The sequence below is a fragment of the Triturus cristatus genome, chromosome 11, assembly GCF_964204655.1.
Source record: "Triturus cristatus chromosome 11, aTriCri1.1, whole genome shotgun sequence".
Classification (NCBI taxonomy): domain Eukaryota; kingdom Metazoa; phylum Chordata; class Amphibia; order Caudata; family Salamandridae; genus Triturus; species Triturus cristatus.
The window spans coordinates 707,246,689-707,270,232 of NC_140594.1; the positions used below are offsets into that span (position 1 = coordinate 707,246,689).

The 23,544-nt window shown below is 41.2% G+C and overlaps 1 protein-coding gene across 2 annotated transcripts in view; it reads right to left on the reverse strand.

The window, feature by feature from the left end:
- Nucleotides 1-1,137: 1,137 nt before the first annotated feature.
- IL20RB (interleukin 20 receptor subunit beta) overlaps nucleotides 1,138-23,544 on the reverse strand; it is a 229,340-nt gene continuing 206,933 nt past the window's right edge. For both annotated transcript variants that reach the window (XM_085634332.1, XM_085634331.1), the window contains exons 4-7: nucleotides 9,328-9,452; nucleotides 6,381-6,525; nucleotides 2,642-2,787; nucleotides 1,138-1,636 (exon numbers count right to left, since the gene is read on the reverse strand). In XM_085634332.1, the coding sequence (XP_085490458.1) occupies nucleotides 1,499-1,636; nucleotides 2,642-2,787; nucleotides 6,381-6,525; nucleotides 9,328-9,452 (554 nt within the window). In that variant the 3' untranslated portion in view covers nucleotides 1,138-1,498. The remainder of the gene's footprint in view (nucleotides 1,637-2,641; nucleotides 2,788-6,380; nucleotides 6,526-9,327; nucleotides 9,453-23,544) is intronic.

Below are 23,544 nucleotides of genomic sequence, written 5' to 3' on the forward strand. Positions count from 1 at the left end.
GCCTGCGCTCCATCGCTGCTGACCTGAACTTGTGACTTTCTCTCAGTCCACTGTGACCAGATACCCTTAGTTAGGGCTTACTGCTTCTTGGTGCTATTTTTACATAAACTTTTAAAATTCAATCTTTACCGTTCTAATGATTGAATGTTTGTCATCTTATTTTAGTTACTAAAATGTATTCTATTTTTTTTAATTGGCTTGGAATTTTTCTTGGGTTGTGTTGACACGTTATTACTGTTGGTGCGCTGCATTAATACTTTACACTTTGCCTCTAAGTTAAGCCTAACTTATTTTGTTCCAAGCTACCAGGGGCTTAAGCACAGGTTAATTTGCTGACTTTTTTGGGTCACCCTGACAATGCTTGTAGTTGTTCTTCAGAAGGGTTTCCACCCTCTCAACCAATAACCCAGTTTCTTACAACCAGTATGGACAGTATGATCTCTGCATACCCTGACCAATCTGGGTTTTGAAAGACATATTGGTTTTCCAACTCCATAGGCAAGCTCTGCTGATCTGATACTAGCTGTGGAAAGGGGCTGTTTCACCCATTCCCTCAAAGCCAAGGCAGTCCAGACTCACGACATGCTCTTGGTTGTTATTTATGGTCAATATATGAAAAATACTTTTTCTGAAGTTATTCCTAGCACACACTCCCACTCCAGTTAAAACATTTCCATCATTATACACTTGCACATAAATCACACTCACACATTTCACACACACTACTTTTCGTTTCTTACCTGTACTAAGCCTAGGCCTTTAAACGTAAGGTGGTAAACAGGTACACTCGTTTACTTGATCAGTGCATTATAGTTAACTCAGTCTTGGCCAACTGAGTACCAATATACAATAGGTAGTTATCAGGGTCCAAGCCACCCTCTGATTTCTCTACTCTGTCAGCTGAAATTAATTTTCCTGCATGGTCTTGTATAGTAGGAAAACCATCAAACAGAAATTTAAAACACTTTAGCTAGTTCATCGAGACAGTTAAACGTAACTAGATCTCAATTTTCATGCCTTGTTTCATGTGAGTCAAAAAGCTTGTGTGTTCACCACCACTTCTTAGCCGCTTGGATGTCTTATCATTCCTAACCTAAAAGTACAACTTTCAAGTTTTTAAGGTACTGTGAGAAAGTGTAATGTAAAGCTGGAAGTTTATATGAAAGGGCTCGATTGCATGTCTCAGGATGGTACAGAAATCCTCACCATGTGTCCATGAGCCTCTGGCAATAGAATAATCATTGTCTCAATAAAAAGCTTAGTTTCATCTATGTTGCCAATCTGATGTCACTCCAGTGAGCACCTCCACCCAGTAATCAGGACTCTGTAAGCTCCAACATGTAGATGGTAGAAGCATATCCAGGAGGGTTGGGCCGTGTGTAGGCTCCGAGATGCCACAGGTGGTGTGCTCAGATGCTCCTCCCTGCTGACTCTGATATTGAACAGTAGTCCTTTAACACTATCAATGCAACAAAAATCAGCCATTGCAAATTTGGTTTTACAGTGTTCTTTGCATATACAGGTGGCGCAGTTCATCCGAGGCAGCAACCTCTACCATTACAGAGCATTTGTCCACATACTCTTCAAACTGAGAGCTTTTTGGACAGATTAACTTCCGCGGAGAATCAGTAACAGCCTGCAAAAGAGATAAAAGACAAGAGATTAAGACACTTTCTCCTCACAGGACTCTAAGACGCACTTACTCCTCCTTATGACATTTTAGAACGTGCTTCTTAATGTGGGAATATCAATTCTTTTAAACGAATGTCGCGTCTTCACCATCTCAAACTCATTGAATTTTCCAGTCCTTGCTGAAGTGCCAGTTACAGTCAGATGGATGCCACATGCCAATTCAAGACAATGGAAATACCAGGCAGTATCCTGAGAGGTAGATTGATGTAGCAGGACCATAGGAGCACGAGCAAAGACATTAACAGGGATAAATACCAGCTTAAGATCATCTGCAGGTCATATGCTTCTATTTATTCTCAAATTCACAGAAAGCCTCGGGAAATCTGAGCCATACTCTCATATGACATGTGGTTGTTGCTAAACCCATGAAGCACTACAAAGGACATGCGGGTGGTGGATTCCACATCCCTTTACTCTAGAGCAGCAGGAGCAGATTCACTTATACTTGGCTGCCACTGTCTGCCATGGCAGGATATAGGCTGGATTAATTCCCCAAGACCCACAGGGGCTGCCATGTTCACACTCTGCCACAGAGGGTCCCTTTGCACTTTAACAAATGAACTACTTTGATGAAAGGCTGGGCAATCAGTTTTGCCCACAATCTTTCTCCGATAAAAATCAGTTACCTCCTTCAAGTGGTTTGGGAACTTGGGAGTGAAATATACGCATGCACTGAGTGGCGAAATTCAGGATTACGTCTAAATTCTGCAATGATGGAGGTGCCACAAAGGATTCAGCAGATATGGAATTGAGCCACAAATGATGAAGTTAGGATGCAAGCATGCTCTGGACTGTCACGATATAAAATGAACGAGCGGATGTATCAGACGTTGAGCTGGGAAAGTTACTTTCCAGCCAGTCTAACACCAGGAGACTCTCAAGGGCCCACCAGGGTGACTATAAAATGGCGGGAACACATCTCTAGGGGTCAGGAAAAAAATTAAGTTACCAAGGTTTCTGGCATGATGACTGTCGGACAGCAGCTGTATCGCAACATCTGGTGTGCCTTCCATCCCAAGAATGGCAGTACGACGATAGCCACGATGAACGCAAAGAGTGACAGAAGTCCAATGGTCAGCGCAGAGTCTGTGGAACCTAGGGAGAAATATTTTGGGGTGAGTCTGGCAGAGGTTGGTTTAAACAAGGCAAACCATTCCCATGATTACAGATCCATGCAGTACAGTCTACAACCTGAATCAGAGGAACCAATCATTGGTATCCATCAATCCAACATCACTCTTAATTAATGCACCCATGGCAATTTGTATTTTTTTCCTTTCCAATCTCGAAGCCCCGATATAAAAGGGGACATGAAGTATTATTAATTTGCTAACATTAATGTGACAATTAGAATGCAAACCAATCTGAATCTAAAAACAGAAATAAAAATTATACTATGTCATAATTTGGATCCACAAATATCTGCATTAATAATAGCACAAACAGAATAATCTACGGTAACAGCATTATAAATCTAGGAAAAGAGAGATAAGAGAACCTTGGGCACGTTTTTTCTCTAGACAGAAGGACAAATAAGGAGTATAGATTAAACAAAGCCATTTGGCGGAGGGATTTTGTGTCACTACGCCTCATCACATTATGGTATAGTTTTTTTTTTTCCTTAAACAGGATAACGGTGGTAAGTCTCTGTGGGTGTAATACTGAAATCAGGGAACGATGCACTAAAAAGGATAACGTACATATTAAAATTTGTCTTTGGAAAAACAAACTAGGTGAGCCTATGATAAAAATGTATCTCAACGTGGACAAATTCAGTTGTATTCAGGGCAGTATTGATTTCAGAGTGTTTGACCTAAAACGTGGCATATGGCTATGTTTATGGACTACAATGTTTCTTCCTTTGGCTCTCTGAGACAAAAACTTATAGACCACTACAGGTTTCTTTTGTGTTTGGAAAAACACCCAAGAGGTTACTGTTTAATGTAGATGTGTGCGATTTTTCTAATGTTCTAATTTTTTTTAAATATCTCTTCATATAATATATACATGGGATAGTTTTACTACTGCCTCAATAAGCCCTAGTGTTTGGGCAGGAGAGCGACTTAAAGCACCCAGTTAAAGGTCTCGTCACGTGCAACACACCTGTGACACACACCAGCCCTTCACCACACAATCTGTCGTGCACATATATTCCACCATCAATACACCCCCTTTAAGCATCAAAAACTGTGCCCTTCATCCAGCTTATTTACCTCACACACACCTTAAGTCTCACTATCGGGCATGTAGGTTGAGTCAACAATTCTGCCCAGTGGCCGGGACATGGAACTAGGGGTGCAGCAGGTGCTACAGCACCACAAGAAAATCTGAAGAGAGTTCTGCAAGACTATGGCAGGAATGAGGCCTAATTAAATGTTTTGTTTCTGTAGTAGTTGGATTGTGCAGAAGCACCACCGCACTTCAGCAAGTCAAATGGAAAAACCGATACCTGAAATGTATTGCCTATTTTTATTTATCAAACCGTTCTAGGTTCCCATTTGTATGAAAAGCAGATGGCTTTTTGTTACTCGGTCCATGAGGTGGTATATGAATTCTAGTTGATAGATGCAAACCTATAATATAGAAGCATTTCAAGATATTTGTGTAGCTTTGTATATTAAATATTGACTCCTAGTGCTAAAGTATGATGTGAACAATCATTTCTTGCAGAATCAAAAGCAAGGCCAAACTAAAACAAATGATTTTTCCTTACTTGATGTACATAAATTAGTATTATTCTGATGTATTATTATTGTTGTCACTATCTTATTTTCTGCAGTTGCAATTAACACAAGGCCACCAGTGAGTCTACTTCATGACAGCACAGGCAAATCCAATGTGTTACTGTCTTACAGAGTGGGTTACCTGCTTTCTTCAATTTGGTGTTTCCTTTAGCATTTCCATCTTTGAACTGCCACACTTTTGTCATATATCATATTTTGCTGTGTTGTGTTATGCCTTACTGTAATACTCGATACTTATTACTGAAACAGATGTACATCTGTGGCAAGTGGGGTTCTCACCGTGAAAGCCACGTGGAACCTTTGCCGCAGGCCCTGGAGCAGCAGTTTTCACTTCTCATTGACAGCCCATCTACCACATATAGTAACATGGGCACTGATGGTTTCTGCTGATTCACTGTTGCTCGAGAGCCTGGAAGGAAGTTACATTGTTGTACAAGTTCTCTTCATGGTCTGTGTACTGTAGGCTTCTCCCTTTACAAGGCTGCTAATGTTTATGTAACCAGATTTGTGCTACTACATCCGGTGCCATTAGGTCAGAGGGAATTCATCAACATTCATAAAGTGGGATAGTGCCAAGATGGTGGTTTTATATACACATTATACTTTTTATAATGTTGTATTATGATTTGATGAAGTGTTGATACATTTTCTTATCCTGTGCTAACTGTGCAATTTTCATTGTGTTCCTATGGTGAATTTCTCTATAAAAGGGCATGTTTTTGAGGTAGAGCCAGAGGTCATTTGCACCCTTTCTCTGAGCCAGGGTTGCTGCCCAATTTTATATTGATTTGCTGCATAGTCTGGGCATAGACTATTTTTCGGATCTTGTCCATGTTGCATCCGCTATAAATGATTTATGAGCTGTATGCTTATGACAAAAATAATTTGCATTCTGATTGGCTTTAATATTTTGCCTTCTGTATTGCTCTTGAATATTTTAATAAACCTTCATGGTTTTCAAAATTGCATCTTTGCTTGAGGACAAATCCGTCCCAACCCTGCAAAGGGGCTTTTCTTTGTTATCAAGTTATTTGAGGAATTGGTCAACAACTCCTGTAAATCTAACTGTTCATGAATGAAATAAATGAATATGATGGGCCTATCGGTATTAATATTTTAATGTATTGCTCCCCGGTTGAATGATAACACCACAACTTTATATGAAACAGCACTGTAAGACACTTCGACAAACATAGTCATTCTTTGTACACAGGATACACTTATTAATGGAAGACTATTCTGGCCAACTGGTTTAGCGCAAGATGATTTTTTGTCTCCATTTTTGACAAGTAAATCAGGGTGCTGGACTCCTGAGATATAAGTAAAGTGCCAACACATTTCCACGGCCATTAGCGAGCAACACACTTCCCAACTGGTTTAGTATGGCAGTGAGTAGATTCCATGGCCATCCATGCAGTGACCTCACAGTTCAGTCTACAGGCCAACGTATTGTGCCACTTTGTTATGTGGTGAGTGAGACACAGTTGTGTGTGATGCAATGCTAGGATGCCTTGTGTGGAGCAGAGACATGAGGAATGGATGGACCATGGAGTGTAGAGAGTGTGTGTTTTGAGTGGGAATTTCATGAGGGGACTGTTGAAGGAAGGAGCTAGAGAGATGGAAGTAGGGTTGGGCTGAGCTATTCCCAATTATATTTCTGTTGCTCCATCTTACTCTTTGAGAAATAAATATTCTCCACAGGTGCACCAACATCTGGATCATCTTTAAAGGTAACACTGGGGCTTCTGAGATATAAGTATAGTCCTGACTCATTTCCAAAGCCATTACTAAGCAACATATGTCCCCACTGGACTAGTATCCCAGTGAGTAGACTGAATGGCCATCCATGCAATTAACTCTCCGGCATATCAGCTAAATGTATAGGTCAGCATGTTCTGCCACATTTTGCGATACAAGTCTCCAGTTGCATTTATTGTTGGTTACCTGTAACTGTTATGCACACAGGAGAACTGAAGTTGCTGTAGCGATGAATAGCTGTCACATAGGTTTGAGCTTTAACACAGTACTCCATCCCTGCTTCCACGGTGTCGAGGTGAAAGGAGGTCTGGCTGCTCCTCACCGTTTTGCTCTGTACTCATAGACATAAGTGGATTAGTGTTAGAAATCATACTCACTGCACGAAGCAATATCCAGAAACTCAGATACCTTTTCAACTGGTGTTAATAGCAAGCCAGGTACGATGCAAGCACAGCACAGTGTGTTTTACCGCATAAGTCACTTTACGGTCCTCTCTAGCTGCTCCACTGCCTTTTACTCCATATTATCTCATTCATCCTCTCCATCTCACACACCCCTCTGCTTGCTTTCTTCATTTTTCTATCCACACCTTGAGTTGCTTTAATCTCTAACTTTGTCATGGACATTAGTTATTGTCCAGTAATTGAAATAATGTTACTGTCAATAACATACAAATGAAGCTCACCCCTCACAGCATTAGTCCACGACTTTTCAATAGCAGAAAACTGCATGCTCTGCTGAGAGTATTTTAAGGTACACCTCCATCTGTACAACGTGTGAAATAATGGCAATGTCAGGGGTATATAAAAATGAAGCTCACCACACACCACAATGGATAGCGTTGTTTAAATGAAGACCTCTCCATGGGACTCCTTCTAGTAACCAGCAAACCTAAGACTCACACCCACCCCATAGCCCATACCAGAAACCTAGGAATCATCTTAGAACATGAACTCGACCTGGCTGACTGGACTCAACTCAGTGACCTCCACCTGCTTCCACATCCTATGGATGTTGTGAAAAATCTTTAAGTGGCTACCAGAGAACACCAGGGAAACAGTCACAGAGGGACTCATAACCAGCAGTCTCAATTACGGGAACACACTCCATACTGGAATCACCAAATGACTCTTGAAAAGACTCCAAACCATCCAGAACACAGCAGCAAGGTTCATCCTTAATCTATCTAGCCACTCCGAGATCTCACCACGCCTCCGAGAACTCCACTGGCTCCCCATATACAAACATGCCCAATTCAAACTCTTCATGCACACATACAAAGCAATACACAATATTGACCCGCATACCTCAACAGCAGCATAAATTTCCACCAACCGTACAGACACCTCTGCTCGGCCAGACTCTCACTTGCACATGTACCCCATAAATACAGTAGAAGGGCACATGGTCGCATCTGTTCTTACATCTCCACCAAAGCATGGAACAACCTCCCACAGCACCTCGGAGCCTCCACGTCGCTTCTTCAGTTCCCCAAGACCTGGCTTTTGGAATAACCTCCAGGGAGTCTTCCACCTAACTTCCTCGTAAGCACCTCGATACACTCATGGGGGATTAGTGCGCTCTACAAATCAGTATAGCATAATATAACATGATCCATACATGTGTTCACCTTTGAGTTCTCCACAATGGACCCAAAGGAGAGACAGCCATAGTTCTTGTGTTAGAGATGGTCAAATAGCAATCTATGTCAATAAATGGCATGTGCCTCTCAGCAGGTGAGACACAGATTACTGGGCACATTTTCATCCTAGCATCACTGGTTTCAACAACCTCCACGGGATTTAGGCCTCGGTGTCAACGCATTCAAAGTCTGCAGAGTGCAGCAAGAAAATCAGACATACATGTATACATGGCTGTCAATACTCTAAAGGGTTTCTTATTCTGCCATCTGGGTATTTCCTTTCCTGGCCTACGTGCAAGTATTTAATTTTACCAGACCATATAGCTGTTGCAAAAGGTGACAAATTCTACCTCATGAGTAACAAATCCAAACTCCGTAGAACACATTTTATCAAATAAGTAATTTGGGGCCTGCTGTATAAACATGGGATTGTGGTGCTTTTTGCACACTGATTGCTTTGGGACCCCACCTTCATTTTGCTCTGCGACTGACGTACAATACAGTTGCAGCGTAAAAGGATACACAGAAATCTACCGAATTCCTTTGAATTCAGGGATGGAGACCCTGCTAAGGAGTAGCAGACACCCTTATCTGCATTTGCAAATGCAAGTAACGCAGGTTGCTGTCTAAGCAAGCACTGGCAAAGCCAATAAGTTTCGCCTATGCGACATCTTTTGGGTTTGTCAATTTTGTTTTCAAAGGCATGTTGCACAGCAGCGTGGGCTGCTGTGTAACATGGCTTAAAGTTTTTTTTAAAAGGCCAGTGTTGACCACGTTATATCGCTTTTTTTCTTTAAGCCATGTTGCACAGCCACCAGCGCTGCTTTGCCACATGTCTGAAAAATATTGACAAAGCCAGTAGATGTTGCATTGGCAAAACCTATTGGCTTTGCCAGTGCTTGTTTTGCACACTCAATATAGAGTTTCTTTCAGTGGTCACAACGATTTCAAATATTAACCCTGGGTTGCCACTAAAGTTTAAAGAGTGTATCGTTTCCTAGTGGGTAGCCTCAACATGTAAGAAAGTCTGTGTCAATAAGAATAGGAATTGGCCCCCTCTCCTTGCCGCATTATTTCCTATAATGTGGACTAGGATGCAGCCGTTTAGATGCAAGCAGGCAGACGCCTAACAATTACGCTTCTTTGAGAGGCGAGGTGGTGAGTGGGATTTTCACAATTTATTCTCACGTTCTTGAAAAAACAGTTTGAAACAATCCACAAGTACGGTCTACAACCAGTTCCATGCTACATAAGAGTGGTATGATGAAGTGTGTCTCCGGATATTACCTTCTGAAAGTAGTTCGGAGTAGAAAGTCACAAGAGGTAAACACATTCAAGTCACCACAGAGGAATGACAGAGGCAGCCCTGGTTCTTACACTCTTGACATTACCTAAATCAAAATTCTTACTACACCACACCGCGTCCCGCAGGATCCATACTTTGTTCCATATTGGAGTCTGTACGTCCAGCTTCACCTGGTATTAACTCACCAAATTTTCAGAATCTTTATTCCAGTAAACCAGCAAAAATTGGAAGGCAGGGCCGAGCTCTTCCAGCTCCACTATCAAGTGGTGTCCTTCCGCTCGCACCTTCAGCAAGGGCGGGGTTAGCAGGGCTGCAAGAGTGAGACAGAGATAGGTCAAAAACACCACTGGTTTCATCCAATCAGGTCCACGCTCAAACATTAACAAAGTAAGGACAGGGATGCTGCAAGGATCTTAAGGAAGACAATACTCTAGGAATGCCCTTTGGAATGTTTTAGTAATAGATTCCATTACATCTGGCAGCTTGGGAAAAAGTGCACGTGGAAATGATCATATACATACTACAGTGGCAATCTTTTATTAAACAGCGATCTCAGTGGATTCTTCTCCGAAGTTCTTTTCAAAGGATACAGTTTTGAATCTGCCTCATTCTGATTGGACTGACAGCACATGCTGGCCATTACTCCAGGAACTCAAGCTTCCGGCGCTGAACTACTAAGGTTGCATAATTTGCCCCCTCTGTGATAAGCAAGGTCAAGTCCTCTTTGATCAATGGAAACTATCAGGATTCATCCTGAAAAATCTGTTACCCTTCCCTGGTCCATCAGGAGTGGGGGAACTTTATGAATTCCACAGGCAGCTTAAGTTTACATTAATGAATGGGTGAGTGTGCACACAAAAATTATTACATTAAACCAACTCTATCTGGTATCAATCAGGTGAACGCATTGCGCTGCACCAGCAGACACAGCTTCAGAGACTAACAATTAAAATGGCCTTTTTGCAGAGCTCATCTACCAACCGCACGGGAAGACTAGGGAGTGAGATATGATGTTCTCGCTCCAGTCTTGGCAATTATTTCTTACGGCTGTATCTGCAATGGACGAATAAACTCTTTTGCTAATGTTATTGATTGTACTAAGAAGGAGTTGTTACATATTTTAATGATTGCACCACCGTCTTCATTGTTTGAGAACCAAACTGCAGGGTAAATTTCCATTGCCTAAGGAGGGTATATCCATCTGTGCCTAGAATTTGTGTGTCAGACATTGCTTGAGCATCAGCTTGGTGTGTGTCATTCAGCTGTCGGTTACACCCATTCTGTCACAACCTGACTTCACTTGCCAACTGCAATGTTGATAGATCACCAGATAACACTAGTTCCTTAGATACCTGATCCTGTCCCATAACAGCAGCAGCTGAAGTAAATCATCAAAAACTAGCAACAATTAATGTCTCATAGGCCCTTTGACCAAGTGAAAGGGCAAGAAATGTATTAACTGATTGTATTCCTTATATTGCCATAAAATTATTATATGCACTGCTATATGTCTATGCAAGCCTGTATTGTGTCTATAGTGTGCATTGTTTCCACAAGACAGCTCAACATTCAAAAGAACCCCACAGACACAACAATGCAAAACACAACTAACGCATCACAATATCCCGTATAGTCGTTTGGCAGGTAGCTGCCAACATCACTTCCTACCACACACGCTAACATGCAGAATAGTACTGTACAGAAAACCTCTCATACCTTCAATATAGCTCAAATATTGCACATGGCACGCTAACACAAAGCTTCCAACAATACTTGCCACCAAGATGCATCACACACAAGCAAGAACCTGGCAACAAGCATTGTACTGATCTAAATATATACGTTAACAATTGATAAATCTTTCAGCTCCCCTGCCGATACCAAAATCATGCAGTCATATTGGAAGTGAGTAGTTGGCCCCATTTTGTAATGACAGGAGTGCGTTATAATCACGGGTAGTGTGCACTTGCATATATATTTTGTGTGACTAATGTATTATAGAAGAAAGAGGGGTTGCGAGATGTCAAAGTTATCCCCATGATTAACGCAAATCAGGTGTACTTTAGAAATGTAACTGACAAGATTGTGCATTAATACCTAGTTAAGGGATAACAAAATAAACATATATATGAACTTGGTTTAACATTAGACTCATGACAATATTATTGTAGGATTTGCCATTCAGAACTGTTACAGTATATGACGAAAATATGGTTTATTTGCACAGAAGAGGGCGCATATAATGTAACCTGTATGTTGTTAATTTAGCTTAACTATAGGCCTAAAATGCATTTCCAATTTCTTTTCCAGCTAACGTTTGAATTCGCATTTTGCTGGCACAGTGGAAAGTTGCATGTATCTTGTGTTGCCACTACAGGTGGACAAGGCTTCATTATTCGAGAGAAAGAGTTATTTTTCTTAGTAGATAGAGAGTCATGAGAAGAAGAAACGCGATAACCGATGAGAGATGAGTTCTTGTGGGAGAAGGAGATGGCACCAAGGACGTACAAAATATCTCAACGTGTGAACTGGGAGGCAGAGAAAGGTAGCTGGAGGATGCTGGAATAATGGAAAAATACTAGTAGAACTGTGGGAAGCACCTTGATTCAGTGATTGCTTATGTTGTAACATAGTTGGGGACAGCTGACACTTGCTTTAGGACGCCTAGAGGTACAGATCTCATCATAGGCTGGTTATGTTGTAACGCAGTTAGATATAGCTGACACTTTGCTTTAGGACGCCTTGAGGTACAGACCTCATCATTGTTGGCTGTGGCTTTACACTACATGACCCAGGTTGAAGTTACTTCTTTGGAAGGCTCCTACAGCTGACACCTTTCCCAATCATTACTGAAACTTGTCTTAGACTAGGATTTCCACTCTAGCATACGGTAGGGACAGTTAGGGATTTGGAAGGCCTCCTGAATGGAGTCTAGATGCATTCCAACACGCATTTTTGTTTCCTTATAACCTATGTGGCCGTATTTGAATTAGTTCTTTTTATTATATAGGGTGCATCCTATTTACTTTGTATTTCTGTACCATTATGCTAAGATTGGTGTATATTAATCTGTTTCAGAGTCTGCAATAAACAACCTAACCTGAGTTCAGTTGTCGACCTGAGTTCCTGCCTAACAGTTTGGTTCCTCTGGAATTTGGACATTGTGGAAAGAGTATTTGTCTTTACCTCTCATGCTCCACAACAAGAACCATTTACCAAGTTGTGGATGGAACTGGGTTACAGCTTTCTCACCATTCATGTATCCAAATAACTAAATCTATAAACCTATGACAGACACAATACCGAAAACATATTATTCAAGATTACTCTGGTTTGTGATGAGAAATTCAAAGCTATGTGGAAGGCAGCCTGACACACTACACTAATGGATGACAGAGCACTACACATATGGTCATAACATAATGCCAAAACAAAATCATTAAACAAAAAACAGTAAACAACTAGTTAACTAATAACCAATAGTAATGGTATCAGAGAGCGTTCAGGGGCCACAAATCAAGTAGCGGCTACTGGGCCTCAAATGTATGGGTTGAGTTTGTTTGCCTCTGATGTCTTGGGCTCTATCCGACTATGGCTCTGCAGACTAGGTCATGTACAACCCCTCCAGTGTTTGACTCTCAGTAGTAGCGATAGCAAGCTGTCGCTGTCTTCCCAAGGAGGTAGCATGGTGTGCTCAATCTCAGGACTGAACAATCGCAGGGCGGCACGATAAATGAATGTGAAACCCAGTGCTTATCTTTCAGGAAGGAAAAGTACTTGCACCGTAGAACATAAAACTACATACAAATAAAGACAAAACACAATTTAGTGTCCTGGGCACTGTTGGGCAAAGCTGCACCTCTATCCACTTTCTCTCCCTGGTCCCTACCCTTTGTTGTCTGGGCAGTTTTCCCCTTGGGATAAGAGCAATTGTGTTATTATGGTTCAGGTGTAGATCTCCTACCTTACGGTATTAGCGATCAGTCTCAGAGTTCAATAGTTTAGTCTTTTCGAACAGCCACTTAGGTGATTTCAGCGTTTCTCATCTTTCCATTTCCAGGAGGAGGTGCACTCACCAACATCTCCATCTGATATCTTCTTCCTGGCTGCGGACACTCGGCTTCAAAACTCATACTGTTGCATGTCTCCATTGGTCACTGGCAGCAATCAACCAGGCAGGGATGGAGATCCCCACATCCTCACAAAAACGGTGATGGATCAAACCCAGATCTGTTGACTGGGTGTGAGTGTTTGATTGGTTCTGATACTCCGTCCATCACCACCCCCTTTTGTACCGCTTTGTTCGCCATAAGTTGGCAGGGTATGCTCAGACGTGAGTCCCTTGCTCACTTTGCCACTGGATTCAAGCAAGCCTGGCTGAAGACGGCTGAAATGCCAGAAACCGGTCCTAGGAAGCTTGTTTCCGGTCCAGGGAAGGCATGGCTTGGCAGTTCGGGCTGGACTGTTCCCATGAGGCACAGGGTCAGACTGATTTGCATATGGCCATGTCTGAACTGGGGTGGCAGAGTGGGCTAAAAAACGGTGATGGATCAAACCCAGATCTGTTGACTGGGTGTGAGTGTTTGATTGGTTCTGATACTCCGTCCATCACCACCCCCTTTTGTACCGGAGATCCCCACAGAGTGCTTTATTGTGGCATGAAATAGTTGGGCCCTGCACAGGTAGTTTTTTCTGGATCAGTGTGGCCATGGATAGGCCAATATCCTTCCTATGGTGTGGCCACACACCAGCTGATCTTCTCCTTGGTGATATGACCACACACCATACACAGGGTGATCTTCTTCTGGGGAATATAGCCTGGCACATGCTAATCTTATTCTGGATAACATGACCGTGCACAGACCAAGACAGACACAGATCATAGCCCCGAATAGGCTATGGCGATCGTAGGACAAGTTCTCATGGTTCACGTCATTTCTGGGGAGAATGTAGGCCGCAGGTATCAGGGTATACAGATAGCCCTTTGCAGTCCTCCTCTTCTCGAAGTCCTACTAGTAGTGTGAACCTGCTGCATCTCACTCCTCCTAGACAGTCACTTCTCCAGCAGTTTTGGCAGGCTCCTTCCATCACTGAGCAAGCAGACTGGCTTCTAGGTGCTCCAGGACAGGGATTCAGCTCTATTAGCAAGGGGTGCGGCTCTGGTGATGTCCTCCCATCTGCGAGAAAGAGGCTTTCAGGCATATAATGAATCTGGTTGCACAGGCTTGTGCATACTCTGTGGCGCACTCCTATCCGTTGCCATAGAAGACATGAAACTGGAACAAGTGGGGTCCTACTTTTAAACTGCCATAGCAGACAGGGGATGTTAATCCACTGTCTGCACTTTCAGAATCACTTTAGCAATATGATTTCGCACCATCCGGTTAGATAGTTTTAATTCATACCCACTTCCCTCTGCGCCTTCATCCAAGACCCACACATTATTCAAACAGCACGCAATGCGACACAATCTCTTGTGACAAAACACATCTCACAAGCTTCCTTATACAGATAGTATCTTGCACCAGAATCACAAAGACCAGTGCCAGGAGAAGCCATATGATGAAGCATGCTGCCTATTGGGTGAGTGAGGAATTTTTCTCCTGCACATAACAGAATCTAGACACATTATCACTACTTTAACACGTTTTTTTTTTACTTTTGAGCAAGGAGTATTTGTGATTATAATTAATTGGAGGTTTTATGTCCTTGCTTTCCTCTCCTCCCTGCCCTCTGTTGTGATATGAGGCATGCCCTCACCTCCATCTTGTGCACTAGGCCAGACCAGGAGTATCCAAAATGGTTCCTACAGGCCTCCATTGCCCTGGCTCACTCAAACCGCCTGTATGTACCACGCAGAACATACACACAAGCATGCACAACATACACCAGGATTTACTTGTGAGTGTCCCTGTAAGCATCTATCCTAGTGGCACAATTAAAGTCTGGTCACAACTATGTACTGATTCAAAAAACATGCTACACTGCCAACACCACTCTTTTTGCCGAACCCACGACTGGGACAGTAGTCCACTGTCTGTAAATGAAAGTACTCTTGGTACACTCCTCCAGGTCATAAGACAGGTGCAGAACCATAATCATGTCAAGAGACAGGTCTAGGATTCTGCGCACACACTGAACTATAAAATCAAAAACCTGGATACTATATACTCGTAGTCAGGCATTTTGGGTAGGGGCAACCAACTGTACATTATGCAGCGAACATTCCCATCCAATCAAGCTGGAATTGGAATTTTTGAGAAGGTAAGGATAACAATACATGATTTGACAGATAAACGAACGAAAAAATTAATCCAGATTTGCATAGTGCGCAGATGTTTTATGCATAGATACACAACACATTAAGAAAGGAAAAGCAGTAGTAAAAATAAACATTTTACGTTTTGTTTTTTTCAAAATACCATGTGTATGGTAAAAAGACACATGGGTTACACTATACTATATTGATGTCGATAATATGAAGTCATATTAATTTTGCATCCATTCCATCACCTTGTACTACTAGGCAGGGTAAACATAAAACGACTATTCTTAGTTCCATATCTTTTTTCCTAGATGTACCTTGCGATGCAATGGTAGGTCTATATCATGGATGCAATATTTTTGTCATGTTATATCGCGCACATAATACTTGTAGCATAATGGCAAATTGTTAAGCTGAGCCTGTTTCAGAGAATGACGTCAAGGGAGAAGGAAGATTTAGCACCTGCTCTGGGTATGAACTTTGAAAACTTTAAGTAAGGCCTGGTAAGTAGATTAAAATGACTAACCAGGACATACAATACAACACCAGGGTTAGCTGGGTACCGCTTTACATAACACTTTATGAACAATGTATAGCATTTAAAAAAAATAAATGCTTGTGAACAGAAAGCCAGTAAAGCATATCCAGAAGAATTGTGCTTAGACCAAGTAAAGGACAGACTCCTTCATGCTAGACAACCTGCAGTCAAGCAAGAAGATATTAAGGTACAGTTAGTAATGCAACATTGCCATAATCAATTCAGGAAGAGACAGTGGCCTGGACTATAAAGCATTTGCCTTCTGCTGGAAGACTCCAAGAATTCAATGCTATGACAGGGACAGACGTAGGGCGCAAAACAGAGAACCACCAAGATGAGGGTTGTTTGCCCAAATGAGGACTGCTGGCTTGGCCTAATTAAGCTTTAAAAGACTAGTAGTCATCCAAGATCATACTGCTGTGAGGCAGCAGTGGAAAGCATCAGGTAAAGTAGCACTTTCCCATTTGTATAAGTAGCTGCATGTTACCAGCATTAGAGAATTACAAAACAGGAACGTATGACAGGAGCTGGGGGAGTAACATAGAGATTAATAAAGTATGGCTGGAACAGGATCCCTGGGTATGCCACAGTCGAATGGATGAAGCGTTGATTGAAAGGATAGAGACAGCTTGTCGCAGGTCAGCAAGAAAAGATTTCAGCCAGCCGAGAGTTAGTGCTAAAGATGTGATGGTCAGCGAGGATTGCCTACTGAGAAGAGTACCATGATTCACTGTTTCTAAGTCTGCAAAGAAGTCAAGTAGGGTCTTGGTGTCAGTGACACCAAGAACCGAAATCTTATCAGTGTCATCAATAGAACCTTAGGGCTGTGTCAGTAGTATGCTTAAACCAAAATCTGAAATTAATGAGATCAAATACTCAAGAGGCTTCCAAGAAAATGTCTTGATGCACATTGAATGGATTTCTGTAAAAACGTGGGCTGGAGATGGAGGTGGGAGATGGTGGCCAAATATTATAGGATGCCGGTGTCTGCATGTTGTCAAGGACTGGGAGCATCAAAGCCTGTTTAAATCTAGGAGGGACCAAGATGGAGCTGACATAGATACTGAGGGTGAAGTGGATCATGGATCCAAGGGGAACCAAAAACGATGGTAGAAATGCCCTGTATAATCTTACTGAACGTGAGACAAAATATTATATAGAGTTACAAAATGCCCCAGGACCCTCTCCTAAGGGCGGAAGCTCAATAGTAGAAGCGGATATCATGAAATGTCCATGAGCTTTTTCTATATTATTAATAAATAGAAGAGGTAGACCACTGTTAAGCCGAGCAGAAGGCTACCATAATTTTTTAGATGTATTTTATTTATTTATTTAACACACATGGTAGTGGATCCACATAAACAATACTTTATCTCTAAGAATTCATCCTAGTGGGGGAACTCAATACTAGTATGACATATATATTGTAAAATAAGATTATGACATGCAAACTATTGTCATGAAGTCACATCTATTCATGAATTTGGAATAAAAAGCGCATTCAGACATATATTACATATAAAAATGTTCATCCTCTAAAATTTCAATATAAAAATGAAATGTTGATCATTGTTAAATCTCAAGATACCTTTCAAAAATACTAAAAAGGCTCAACAATGTAAACATAAATAGTCCTCATATCTCCTCTCCTCGAACAGATTATATTTTGTAAAGTGTCAATGTGCATTCAGGTACACAATACATAGCAGTATAAAAACGAAATATTGATTATTGTTAACTCATAAGGTGCATTTAAACATACTAAAAGCCATCCACAGATCAAGGTTCCCTCCAATTGCCACTCATCAAACATTTGTTACTTTGAAAAGTGTTACTGTGCATTCCTTAATTATCATTTACCTAATCTACATACTACCTTATTTACAGATTTAAAAATTACGTGAAAAACTTTTCAGCCGATAACACATATTTACAGATGGAGGACTGATCATAAGAACTAAAGCCTCCTCACATGTTATACAGGCGTATAATTGGTTCTTACATTCCCCTAACCTGTGCAAAGTAACAGGACGAGGACTATGTCCTGCACCACAGCATTGCATAATCGGCAACTTTGAGCACCTCGTAGTCCTACAACATTTGCCCATGAATTAAGACCTAATGGCAGCAAACTTCATATAAGTATTCTGAACATGCACTACTAGATTCGCTCTTAAATAAAATTGCTTTACACTGTGTCTAACAAATAAACAATTCACTCCTAATCTTGAAATTCGCCAAAAGTGCTCAAGGTCGCCTCAATCGCGTCACCAAGGTTAATTTAATGACTTTTGTGGTTCACCATGGCAATGATTGTGGTTGTTGCCTGGAAAGGATTAACACCCCCTCACCAAAAATTCAATTTCTTACACTGGATTAATATTATCCACGACCAACATTACTTTCCGATTATTGCCGTCACTCGCATCAGCTATCGATGCCTTAAGTACAGGGGAAGTACCAATAGAGATTGATCCTGAACATTCAATTGTTTGCTGGTTAACTTTAGAATTGAAGACAGAGCTAAGTGCATGGAAGACTTATTACAGAATTGGGAACCTCAGTTAAATGTGGCTGTGGGGTGTTTTCTCGTATGTGATAGTGATATCCTAAGTTCCAATACAGAGGCAAACTTCAATAGTAATTGATCCTTTGACAATGAGTCATCCAAAACAATATTATCTGATTCCTCATTTTAAATTCTGACTACAGAATCATCAAAAGAATGGGAGGCATAAAAAAATAGCAACGCTCCTGTTAACATAGTGTGCCTCTTTGAGCTTTTCTGTGGACTCACCTTATTTAAAACCTGTCTTTCTGGAGAAGAGGACCCCAGACAATGACTAGTACCAGAACCTGAGCGTGAACTTTGCAATGCATGCCCTAAAAGGATTTATTCTTACAAATAGTTTTGCTCACTCCCTCTAAGGTAGGAAAATAGTTCAGAATAGTCTTATTTTTGTGTGAAAATCATCTTACTTACGTGCTCTCGATAACAGGACTGTACATTTATTGAGACGTTAGATTTAACAGCTACCAGGGGAGTTTCAAAGATGATTTTAGTTACAAAGCTCCTTTGTTGATAGTCACCATAATGTAATAGATCAACAGTTCTTAACCTTTTCACTTCTGAGGACCACCACTGAATCATTACTGGAATCCATGGACCCCCGCTGAGTCATTATAGGACCCCAGCCTAATCAATTTCTATGATTTGAACCTCAAAACAATACTCAAAAATATAGAAACAAGAATACACTAAATTCCAAAATATTGAAATCTTTTGTTTAATCCACAAAAAAATAATGAAAAGGTTTTCAAATTTTCAGTTTTGCTTCTTTATTTGTGCTTACTTCATTCATTTTAAAATATTTATTTTAATATTGAATCTTGTAAAAACAGGCGCTGGCCCCATGAGTAGGCCTTGTGGCCCCCCCCCCCAAGGGGTCCTCGGACCACAGGTCAAGAACCACTGTAATAGATAAAATATTGTAGTCAACATAATCATTGCACCAAGTTCAGGCAAGGTTCAACTGCACTGCGGTTGCCTTAATGGAGGGAGGATTTTGCAGCGCAATACACACTCCCCAACCACACACCCATTAAAAAATAAGACCAGTTCAAAACCCCCTATAAACTACGTGGTTTGCGAGAATTGACGAATAGTGAAAAGAGAAGATTTGGCCAGATGTATGCAGGCTGATGGCCCACCACCTACCGGATCACCCCTGCTACTTTTCTAGCAATATTCCATAGTTAGGGATACATTTTAGGCCTTGTATTTGAACTTTTAAGTTCATTAAGAAGTTTCCTTGTAATAACAAAGAACGTTACAATAGGAACAGAGGACCCATCAACTGTGTTTCTGATAGTTTCTCGATATACAAGCCTTATGTGGAGCTATACCCAACTACCCCTGGTGTTGCATTTTATATCCTGGTTAGTAGTACAGTGTCGCACAGTAGGGCTCAGGTAACTTCTCATATGCAGAAAATCCGAAAAGAGCTTAGTGTCATGATGAAGAAAAATAGATTATAAATGAAAACAGGGCAGGCTTACCTCCTCCCTCCTTGTGCTGATGATGCCACTGCCAGCGCATCCACCCTGTAGATTCAACATGCCATACCCTAAGTGTCAGTACCCAACTCTGAACCATTGTTACCACAGCTCAACTGTCCACCCCACCATGTATACCACAACACTCTATGAGGTTGATGCACACGCCTTGCCAGGTGCCCGATTCTCCCAGCTCCCCAAGGGCGCTGGCCTCAATGATGGCACACCAACCACTCGGGAAGAGGCAGCTAAACCCAATAGAGCCAATGATATGGAAGACTGGAGCAGGGTGAGGTAAGGGGCCAAGTGTTCACTATGGGGTCATATCTGATTCCAAAATCAACTGGGAGATGTTACACTCTGATACCGCCAACTAAAGCAGGCAGGCATGAGCACAGCGTACGTGGCTGATGTCTGACATTGAAAAGATAGCATACGAAATAAAGAGGACAAGAAATCCCAACAGCATAATGAGCTCACCATGCACTAGTACATAAACCAGAACAGTACAATCAGAAATAACATAGGTGTGGTATTGTGTCAATGTTACAATGATTTTCCCTGTGTATCTCCCTCTGGTCCCTTTAGTGGTATGTGTTTGTAGAATGCTGGAATGTTTAGGTTTAAGAGCGAAACAGTGAAGTTAGTTAATGGAGCTTTTGACAGCTGTATACTGTGGCTGGAGTTTCTCTTTACAGAAATAAACTTGAAGCTTCAAATGTACCACTTAGTCTGGAATCTTTACCTCCCACACTAGGGTTTACAAAAGGCACAAGAAACGGGAATGCTAATGTAAAAACAACTCATCATTTACCACATACCAAGATAAGTGAAGTAGGAACAGACAAAACACCACAACTTAATTCACCTCCATTGAAACAAAACCAATTGTAATGATGCTCAAGACATCATTGCAGCAAAACCGATTAATTTCATAGAACAGGAATGGATGTTCTAAGCAGATAAATATGATGGAATGAACTGATAGATGCAACACTTTAGTGGTGCAAATAATTAATTCTGTGTTTGAGAACTGTTTGGCCAAAGTGGAAATGAGGCTGCATCTGGAATGTGCCTTGCTTTCACTTTGCTCTGAGAATATTTTTTAACTAGATCACTGATGGTCATGCTTTGATATTTCTATTTTGACCAGTGTCTGTCTGTTTGAACTCTAGGGGTTCTTTCACTTAGTGAATATTCTAATGCAAGTGTAGAAAGTTGGTAGTGTCATCTTGGAATGCTGGTTTTAAGCCCTCTGTGAGTGTCGGCAGCTATTGCTGGGGGAGATGCAAGAAACAAGGAGCTGATCCGTCAGGTCTACTGAAGACGCTTCTTTCTTATAATTCCAGAGTAGTATTGGTTTCAAAATTCTATGGTTTTCCTCGTTCAATGATGGCCATGAGAGAGGGCCCTGGCTCCAGAACTATTGAATCGACTGAGTAAATTTAACTAACGTGTGTGTGACAGCATTACTGGTGAACCATCAGGACCCCCAAAGTGGGCACTTATTGCTGAAAGAAAAAGAAAGGTGTCCATGATTGGCAAAGTGTTTGTCCATGGGCATAAGGGGCATTTTTATATTTTCCTACCCAAGATAGACACACCATCATCCCAGACAGAAATAATTTAGTGTAGGTAGCCCCACATCAAAGGGCTAACCCAAAGGTGTCCCAGTGCCTCCATGGCAGGTAGGCAGTCTAGGGTTCTACCATCAGAGGAAACCGAGACACAACCAGCTAAAACCCAGTGGTTCCCCCACCTCTAGCCAAGGTAGAGGAAATATATAACGGACGAGGTAGGAGTACCAACAATGTATCAATGTGTTCCCACTTCACCAAATTCTATATGCTACCTAAATGGCCCCTAGGTACCCAGAAAACAAATACGGCACTGGCACAAAGAAAACCTTTTTGGACACACAGAACATTAGCAAATACAAATTTACATATTGTGATCTGCAGGTCACAAGTTTGAATCCTAGCTGCTCTGCCTTCCATCCTTCAACAGTTGATAAATTGAGTAGCTTCGATTCAGTAGCAGCAGCACCTGCTATGTACAGTGGTTAAAGTCAGCAGAAGTCTTGTTTCATGCGTTTATATAAAGATGTATAATACGTATCAATAATTAAAATATCAAACCGTCTAACTATTTGGAAGGTACAACAGCAGAAGTACAAAATATCTTGAAGTAAATCAATCAAAATTCTTTATTCGGCACAAATACCGGTACCATAAATGATCATAAAATATGTCACCAATAAATATAACATTTGAAAGCAGTAAAAATTAAAACAGGCAAATCATTCTTAAAAAATTGTATTTCGATACAGTGCTTATCTTAAGATGTATAGCGCCCCAAATAAAAAGTGCAGTGCTAAAACATACAAGAGAATACTCAAGTGCAAACATATGACATGCCGCAGTTTTAAAATCCCTGATATTGTGTGCAAGATAAATAGGTTTTAAGTAACGTTTCCGCAAACCTACATTAAAATAACAAAATAAAATAAAGTGCTGCGTGCTTTGTGTCGATACACCATCACAGGGACATCCAGTCTATAATTCATAAAGGAGGCCTTGATTACACTCTTCTCAATGGAAAGGCTACTTTCACGGTCACTCAGAACATGTAGATCAAACAATAAAAAAGAATCATTTATATAAGACAACCAAGGAATCTTAAAAGCATAATCTAAAGGGAGGCAGTCTAGGATGAAGAGACTTAGTAAAGCTGGTTTCAGATTTTGCCCAGATAGACTGTCATAATAGTAAGGGTTTTAAAGCTAAAATGTCTTTTAAATAGTACAGACCAGTTTCCTTATGAGCTATAAAAGATGATGAAGATCTAGATACACACAACAAAGTTTGAGGAAATGAGTCTCTTTTGTGTGAAGGGATTTACTGGGTGTATGACCCCATAGTCCTCCCCCATAGGTAGAAGTTGATACACCTCTCACTTTATTTATTTTAACCATCACCTTAATTGGCAGGCTACCCATTTTACGGGAGAACCTAAATACTCTCTCACATATTTGACTTAATCCAGTGTTAGAAAATAAAATCCCTAGATAACAAAAGTAGTTTACACTAGCAATCGGGGAACCTTCAATATAAAAGGTCCTGCACTTGGGCACTTTTTCCCGCAGACCTCTGTGAATTTTTTTTCTTCTTTATTTTCATTCTCCTAGATGCCCTGAAATACCTGAAGGTGTGCATTAATTTTTGTAGGCTGACCTGCATCCTGGATAACAGAACGGGGTCATCGGCGTACAATCATATTGATACTGAGCGGCCATTGACAATAGGTGCATTGGCCTGCAAAGTCTGTATCGTGTCATCCACCCCATTAATAGAGTGAAAACAAGAATGGCGCAAGTATGATCCCCTGTCTGATACCCCTTTTGATCTTAAAAAGAGGAGAACGTTCTCCATTGGGGCCATACTGCCCCATAGCCAGTAGGTTTTCATATAAGCTTGCAAGGAAACTAATAATGTTCCTTGAGGGACCCAGGGAAATCAGAGTAGACCCCAGAACATTGAGTGG